The sequence below is a fragment of the Benincasa hispida genome, chromosome 11 (genome assembly GCF_009727055.1).
Source record: "Benincasa hispida cultivar B227 chromosome 11, ASM972705v1, whole genome shotgun sequence".
NCBI classification, from domain to species: domain Eukaryota; kingdom Viridiplantae; phylum Streptophyta; class Magnoliopsida; order Cucurbitales; family Cucurbitaceae; genus Benincasa; species Benincasa hispida.
In genome coordinates this window covers 47,430,334-47,438,896 of record NC_052359.1, presented here as the reverse complement: position 1 = coordinate 47,438,896, position 8,563 = coordinate 47,430,334, and the positions used below count along the sequence as shown (strand labels likewise).

At 31.5% G+C, this 8,563-nt stretch overlaps 1 protein-coding gene across 1 annotated transcript; it reads right to left on the bottom strand.

Moving 5' to 3' along the window:
* Positions 1-833: 833 nt before the first annotated feature.
* LOC120091148 (formate dehydrogenase, mitochondrial) lies at positions 834-6,246 on the bottom strand. The gene is made up of 6 exons (XM_039049020.1): positions 6,030-6,246; positions 4,227-4,398; positions 3,107-3,647; positions 2,860-2,984; positions 2,196-2,308; positions 834-1,344 (listed from the first exon to the last, which is right to left on the bottom strand). The coding sequence occupies exons 1-6, from the start codon at positions 6,117-6,119 to the stop codon at positions 1,231-1,233; spliced, it is 1,155 nt and encodes a 384-aa protein (XP_038904948.1). The 5' UTR covers positions 6,120-6,246; the 3' UTR covers positions 834-1,230.
* Between the last annotated feature and the right edge of the window lie 2,317 nt (positions 6,247-8,563).

Genomic DNA, 8,563 nt, shown 5'->3' with positions numbered 1-8,563 from the left:
AGAAATGTAATAAATCAATGGTAATATGAAAAGTTGGCTCATTTGATTACGTTTGTTGTCATTTACCCGTGTTTCGTTATTGTAAAGAAATGTGAAACCCACTTCCAAGTTTGTAATCAAATAGCATAATTTGAGGTGCAAAAGAGTGATCAATCCGATTACAGTTCAAAATTACGTGAGACCCACCAATCGATGTCGCTACCATTATAGTTGTGGTAGCCCGTTATTGTTATTGTTCTAGCATTATAATTATGAATTTGTCACATTTATTGTTAACGTTATAATTACTGTTTGACCCTTAAGCGTTAAAAATAACAAAAATAGTAAATGTAGCAGATTCATAATTCTAAGTAAACATAATAAAAATCAATCTAATATTACGATTATATTACAACAATTTTCATTATAGATTGGTAAACGTGGCCTTAGTTCGATTTTGTTCAATTTGTTGGTGTCAATCTTTTTAATTGAAGAATTAGGTCACATTTACACCAATCAAAGGTAATCCATCAATGATAATGTAAAAAGTAGGTCTCAATTGATTACTTTTGTCGTTATTTACATGTGTTTCACAATCGTAATGCGTTATGAGACCCACCTGAAAATATGTAATCAAATCGTGCAAACTAATTGAAGAATGAAGAGTTCTCAATATAATTGTGGTTGAAAATTACGTGGGACTCAAGATCTTTATCGTTATATTTATCGTTACCTTTAATGACATTGCTACTATAACGGTATGAAAATTATAAAAAGCAGTAATAGTAATGATAACGATGACGGTAAAATGTGATAGATTCATAATTCTAGGAATGTGACCAAAAACAATTCAATTATACTTGCGATTCAAGCCTATTATGATTATTTCATCAATGAAATTTCATTCTAATTACATCAAATTTTATTACGGATTGATAAATGTGTCCTTAGTTCGATCAATCCATTCAACTTCTTCTTGGCAGGAAAAAAAATAAATTTAAAATAAAAATAAATAAATAAATAAAAACCTCACAATTCATCCTCGTACATCCATTTTAGATGGAACGACATTATTGATGAGATACATACTGAAAAAAGACTCACAAAGATAACTTAAAAGGCACAACCGGACTCTCCCACAAAGCCAATTTATTTTGGAAACTAACTAATAGTTGACTAAGAGGGAGAGAAAGGGGAAATCAAAGCCCTCTAGAGAGGACACCGTGGGAAATAAAACTAAACCTAAACTATTTACCGGTACTGAGGTGCAAGTTCTCCTTCCTTGACGATGTAGTTTTGAGCAGGGAATTCTTCTCCTTTGAAGTACCTTTCAAGCATGTCCTTCACTCCCGCAGCATATCGCAACTGCATTATTTCGATAAGGTATCATTAGTAAATATAGCCAACACAAGTGTTAAACATCGACGATCAAAGATTAACAGAAAATGCGTAAACAGTAAAGAATCAACATACAGATTTACGGGATTTACTAACAGTGTGTTAACTACGTCCATGGAACAGAAAGAAAGAGAACAATTTTTATTAGAGAGAACAATTCGGAATATAGAACAAAGATGCCTCTAGGATTAGGGAAGATATATACACACTTTGTTGAATTCTAGGATCGAAATCGTAAATAACACAAAGATGAAAGATTCAAGACATTCCAACAACGAGAACCAAACAAACTGAAAGCCATTGGATAATGAAATTGTACAATTTTTTTTTTAGTACAATAGAGGGTGGGATAATGGTGGGATAATCCGAACTACGGACCTATTGATTACTAACACATACTATATGTTAATTATAGTATAATTGGGCTATGCACACTTTGATGGAATTTTCCATATTTACTTCTTATTTAAGTTTGTATTTGTGTATGTGTTTATCAAGTTTTTCTGCTTTAAAAAGGTTTGATTATATGTTTAACAAATTCAAGGGTCGATTTTAGAAAGATATAAGTATAATAGCGTAAACATCAAGCAAGCGATTTGTGAACCTATTTGAAACAAAATTGAAATTTTAAAGATTTTGTAAATGCGCCTTTTAAATTAATTGATAGCTTAAATTTAAAAAAACCAAACTTAGAATTCAGTCTGTAAAATAAGAACTCTGATTTCCACAAATTGGTGGGAGTAAAACTAAAGGATATACTTCAAAATCTCTTGAAGAGAATGAGAAAATAGTTTCAATGCAACTATACTATACCATACCTGTGCATCAATCGTAGTGCCAGAAATATGAGGTGTCATAGCTTGGTTTGGCATGTAACGCCATGGATGGTCCTTTGGAGCTGGTTGTGGATTCCACACATCACCACTATAACCTGCATAATAAGAACACTTTGAAGTATTAGCCAATAATGGAATTGGGATGAACTTCTTTATTTGACTAAATGATCCATAGTAGGTCATTAAGATGAGTTTTTAGGCTAGATCAACAAGAACCTCCTAGATTCTAGATGTAAATTTGACATGGGAGTGTGACAGAAAGACTATTCTCTTCCATCCATGCCCTTTGAATTATTTGAAAAGTAAAACTATCTTACTTTACAGACTAAAAAATGTGTTCAATATTTGGCATTTTTTTTCTATATATTTAGTTACTAAACTTTTGCATGCTTGTCAATTTAGTGTTCTAACGTCAATTGTCTAATTATGTAGCATCTAAAAGTTAATGTGTCACCTCGTAGAAACTAATGTACTACCTTTCATATGTCATATGTTTATAAGTCGGGAGCCAAAATAGTCACTTTGATATTTCTATTTTTAATATATATATATATATATATATAACGTATTTGACAAACCGAAGCATCATGTATTGAGTAATTGATATATGCTACCGCAGTGCTAAAGAATTATATTCTGCAATTACCTCCAATGTGTCCACTGTTACAAGCGTCAACAACCGCTTGAGTATCCATAATTGCTCCTCGAGCATTGTTAACAATCAGTACTCCTTTCTTGCACTTGGCAATTCTTTCTTTGTTAAATAGTCCTCTACATCAAAATTTAAGTTGTTTTTAGACATGAATGTCAAGCCTCCAATTTAAAGATAGTATTGTTCACAATTTTCCTTATGGGTCATCATCTCAATTTACACTCCAAAAGTAAAACAATACCTTGTCTTGTCAGTTAGAGGAGTGTTGATGACAAGTACATCACATTTTGGTAGCATTGCATCCAGATCCTCCTCAAACTGTGCTCCAATCTGCTTTTCAAGTTCAGAATCAATCTTGAGCCGGTCATGGTAGAGGAGATTGCAATTGAAAGGTTTCAGCCTTTGAAGTAAAAGTCTGCCAATTCGTCCAGCTCCTACGGTTCCAACCGTCTTGCCCTCAAGATCATAAGCCCTGTGAGCTATTCCAGCAACATTCCATTCGCCATTAATGACCTGGTGGTGTCCTGGTAGGAAATTCCTGACGAGAATGAGAATTCTCATTAGCTCATCCTCTGCAACTGAAACCACATTGCTTCCAGTAACCTCTGCAACTGTTAGTCCAGCAGCAGCAGCAGCATTGAGGTCAACATGATCAGATCCAATTCCAGCCGTAAGAAGCAACTGCAAGTTTTTGGCCTTTTTGATCCTTTCAGCAGTTACATAGGCAGGATGGAAAGGGGTTGTAATGAGAACATGAAGATCTGGAATGTGCTTTTCAAGTTCTGAAACAAGGATGCATAAAACCACATGGCTTCAATTAGAACACAGTTAATACGTAACTAGACGAACTATCCTAGCATTTTCACCGACAAAATTAGATACTTTGAGTTCTTTGGAAAAATATGTTTCACGAGATATTTGGATAGATTTCCATTTGAATTGTAATATAAAATTAAATAATTAAAGACACGTTCGATAATCATTTAGTTTTTTGTTTTTGTTTTTGAAAATTAAGTCTATAAATCCTATTTTTCATCCATTAATTTTCAAGTTTTGTTGGCTATATTTTTAGAAGTATTTTTAAAACTAAGACAGATTTTGGAAACTAAAAAAATAGTTTATAAAAACTTTTTTTTTCTGAATTTGACTAATAACTCAATTAAAGAACCATGCAAATCATAAGAGAAAAAATAAGTTTAATTTTTAAAAACTAAAAATAAAAGGATAAATGATTACCTTTCAGGTAGAATGTTTACTCATCATAAAATTAATTATCATAATATTAGCGGTAACAAAGTCGTCCTTGTAAAATAGAGAATACAGATAGGCGAATCAGGTAGAACGTTTTGTCAGATGCTTACCACAATCGAGTCCTTCTTTGTCATCAGTAACTATATACTGATGACCTTGAGATTCCAACCATTCGCGTATGCCCAAGGCTCCTTCCACACATCCCACAAAATTAGGGTTCAGAGCTGCATACTCATTAGCCTTGTAAAACACACCGACGATCTTCTTGCTCCCTGCAGAAGCCTGCTCAAAATTAAGGGAGAAATGAAAGCCATTAATTAACTAACTTCAAATTCACAAACCACGATATCAACTTCCAATTATACAGAATTGCTCCCTCCACCTCTCGATCCAGCTCGCAATCACACCAAAACATTAAACACTAACTCAACTTGTTGTTCCGGTTAGAGGCAACGTTTAAAATGTAGATGTCTACGAAAATATCAATAATTTTAAGAAATATCAGTATTAATTTTTTACAAAAAATTTGATGAAAATATATTCATAAAATATTGATTTCGATAGATATTTATGGAAAAATTATAAAAATAAAAAGTTCAAATAAAATACATTTAAATTAAATTAATAAATAAATCTTTTATGATTTCTAAATAAGTTAATATATCTATTATTTATGCTATATTTATATTAGTGTTATTTTTATGATTAATGTTCGTGTTTTGTGGATTTTTTTACGATAAAATGAAATTATTGATTTACCTTCATGTCGATATCGAATTCATGAAAATGTGAAAATATCAATAGAAATATCAATATTTCAATAAAAATTTAATATTATGGTTGAAAATGGATAGGACCGACCAGAAGCCGAAGGAATGCATGCATTCGAAATACATTTTAAAGACGAAGAAAAATCCATAGAAAAACTAAAAGATATTACAAGAATAAATGAAAACCATGGGCCGGTTTTTAAAACCACTGATAGTTTTCATATTATAATTACGAAAAAAAAACTTTTTGAAGTTTATTTTTGAAAAATTTGAAAAATACTATTTACATAGAGTAGTAAAATTTAATATTTTTTAATAGAGATTAATAAAGAATAAATAAAAATTAATAAAGATTAGTTTATAACTAATAAAAAGGGATAAAATTCTTTCAGAAGCCTATATGTGTTTTTTTTATCTATGTAAATAGTTTGTTTGTTTCAATAGGTTAAAATTTCTTTTATTTTTCTTTTCCCTATCTTTTCCTTTAATTTCAATTCCAGTTTTGTTTTCTATTTCTCCTACTCCAACTCCCCCCTTTCCCTCTCCATCGTTATTCATCTTTTTCTTTCTCATTTCTCCATCATTTTTCTGATCTCGCTCTCGATTCTTCATCTCTGTTCTTCTTCTTTTCCGTTTTATTTTCTACTTTTTTTAATTTCTGTTTGGCTTAATTTGTGTTTTGTTTATTTCAACACCACCTTGCCGGAGAGATCAAACCGAAGAAATCGACGGTCTCCGATGATCACCCCTAGCTTCTAATAATCTATCTTCACGATCGAAGACTCAAATAAACTTATAAATCACAACATAAATCCTTCCTCGATCGGCCAATCAAACATCACAATCACATAGATACACAAACCAGGCTTCAAGATCGGAAACTCATAAATCAGAAAAGTAACCTTGGATAATCCATAAATCCATCCTTAAATCAATCACACAGAGACACAGAGAGACACAGAAACTAGTCTTCGACTGAAAATAAGAAAACACTTGAGCGATCAAATCCATAAGAAGAACAAATTGGCGGAAGATTCAACTTCCTAACTTGAGAAACTCAACATAAAAACCAGAAGAATCTCAAACTTGGCAATGAACGAAGAAAAAGAAGAGTAGAAATCAAGAAAAGGTAAAATCGCATACATGAAGATTCCTGAGGAGAGGTGATGAGTGAGAGGTTACAGAAGAGGAAAGAGCTCGAATCGCTGCTGTAGCAGCCTGCTTCATCGCCATGATCGCGGTGTGTTGAATCTGTGAGTGAGAAATTTAGTGTAAATGAGAAACTGGTGAACCAGGAGGATGACGATGGGTTGGTTTAGTGTGTGGATAGTTTTTTCTTTTTGTACTGATGAGCCGCGCCTTTATATTAGCGATCCGACCCCACAGGTCACAAATGTGGCATCGGAAGCCAACCCGCCCTTTGCTTTCGCTTTTCAGTTTCAGTCTGCCTTTTCTTTCGTACGCCACCACGACTGTTTTCCTTCACTTCCTTTGCCTTTATTTAATTTTCCCTTTTTTCCTTTTATTTGGAGTCCTTTGATTCTATTTTTCCTTTTCCTTTTTTTTAAATACTATTTTATATAATTTTTTTAAAAAAAAAAATTAAAAAAATATCAAACTATTTTAAAAAATAACACAAAAAAAACATAGATATTATTCTATCGGCATTTATCACATAGTATTAATTATAGACTTTTATCATTTTATATTATAGACTTCTATTAACATCTATAAAAAAAAAAAAAAAATTTACTATTTTGTGTAAGTATTTTCTCTTATTTTTCTATTTTTTAAAACCCTTCTTTTATTAAATATTAATTCCAATATTCAAAGGGTAATTCTTTTAAATGATAAATTTTTTTGAAATATAGTAAAATATGACTGTGTATTAATGATACTAATGTCTATCACATTTTGTTAGGCTCGTTTTGTTATATTTGAAAACAATCCATATTTGAGTGTCAAATTTTAATAGTGTACTTTCAATGAATAACTCAAACCTTCGAAATTAATTTTTATCAAAAATTTTAAATTTTCATTTTTCATTTTTAAAAATATAATATGAGAATATATTTCTAATTCTTTTAATGAAAATATTAATTGATAATTTAAAAAACAATAATAAAACAACCAACAATAAACTATGACTAAAGTTAAGATTATTTATGGGTATATTGACTAAAATTAGACCAATAGGAACTAATAAATAATATCTTTTAATTTTGTTTTCTTTTTTAATTAAAAAACAATTTAATTAAATTAATTTTGAAAAAAAAAAAAGAAGAAAAAAACCCCTTTCTTTCGCCCTCATAGTCGAGTTCATTTTAAGGTAAAAAGAACATTACGAAAGAATTTTAACAACTATTTGGTAAAATTGTCTTTGAAGAAATTATTCGGTAAATTGATTATTTTATCTAAAAACCACTTCTCAATTGATGATTATTACAAAATCACTTTTCCAACTTTTTAATTCAGTTTTTTTTTAAGTCTGACTAAATAAGGAGCTAATGAATCTCCTTTTTTGTCCACTGAACTTCTCAATCAAATTCGAGAGCGAGATTATCAGAGACAGTGAGAGTTTGAGAGAGCGAGAGCAAGATTTTAATAGAGAGCGAGAAATACCGTACAATTTTCTTTTTTTTTCCTTTTTAATTATTACACATTCCACCTTTTTCTTTCTAATCTTTTTTTTAAATTTTCCATTTAAAAAAAAAATTCTAAAAAATTTATTATTTATTTAAACTCTAAAAAGAATAAATTTTAAAAATAATAACTCATAAAAATAAAAAATGTAAATTAAATATCTCATTTATATAAAAAATAATTACAAAAATCAATGTGTCCCACAAGGCGGATGTCGTCGATTTCGAGCTGGTTGTCGTCGTCGACTTTGAACTTGAGGTTGCTCGGGTTCTTCTTAATGTTGCTCTGGTACTCTGCAGGCACTTCATAATATAAATATTCATTATCCACGACCCCGACCATGTCCATGCACGTTAGAAGACTTAAGACCAGCCTCTGAGTCATAATGTCCTGAACCAAATGTTGGCATCATCATCATCGAACTAACATAATCAGTTTGACTCGTGATCTGCGTCATAGGGGAAACTCTTCCACATTATGTGCAACCTCATCAAACTCATCCTTTTCCTGAACAGGTCCTCTACGTCTAGGAGCTGGTGGAGGAACAATAGGTATATCGTACATATAATGAATTTCCTCCATATAGCTTTGGTTGTTCACTACATATAGCAAGAACCTGGTTCGGATCATTCGCAACCTCACAGAGTCTACTGTTGTTCGATCTCTATGAATTATAAAACAATTAGATAATATTTAAATTAAAAAAATTAGATAATATTCATTCATTTACCATATGACCCACAGCTGCTCCCGGACGAGTGACGTAGCGCCTTGTGATATTATTATACCAAGGAATATATTCTTGAGTGATATTTTGTTCAAACTGTTCAAGAGAAACCCCCACTACAATAAACCTTGCACGATAGTGCCATCGCACTACCAAATGTGCAACTTTTTCGGACCAATCTCCAGTCCTTAGGTCAATATCATGCAGTACGGTTCAGTATTACAAGGCGATGGGGCATCCTGCTGAAAATCGAATTGTCTCATCACCCTGTCAGGAAGATGTCACTCACCAATGTGAAAACATATGA

Excerpts from the sequence above, each read along its gene's own strand:
- LOC120091148 (XM_039049020.1), bottom strand. The coding sequence starts at position 6,119 with ATGGCGATGAAGCAGGCTGCTACAGCAGCGATTCGAGCTCTTTCCTCT. Across the intron at positions 2,309-2,859 it reads TAACAGTGGACACATTGGAG|GTTATAGTGGTGATGTGTGG; the intron begins GTAATTGCAGAA and ends CTTATTATGCAG. Across the intron at positions 1,345-2,195 it reads GCACTACGATTGATGCACAG|TTGCGATATGCTGCGGGAGT; the intron begins GTATGGTATAGT and ends GAAATAATGCAG.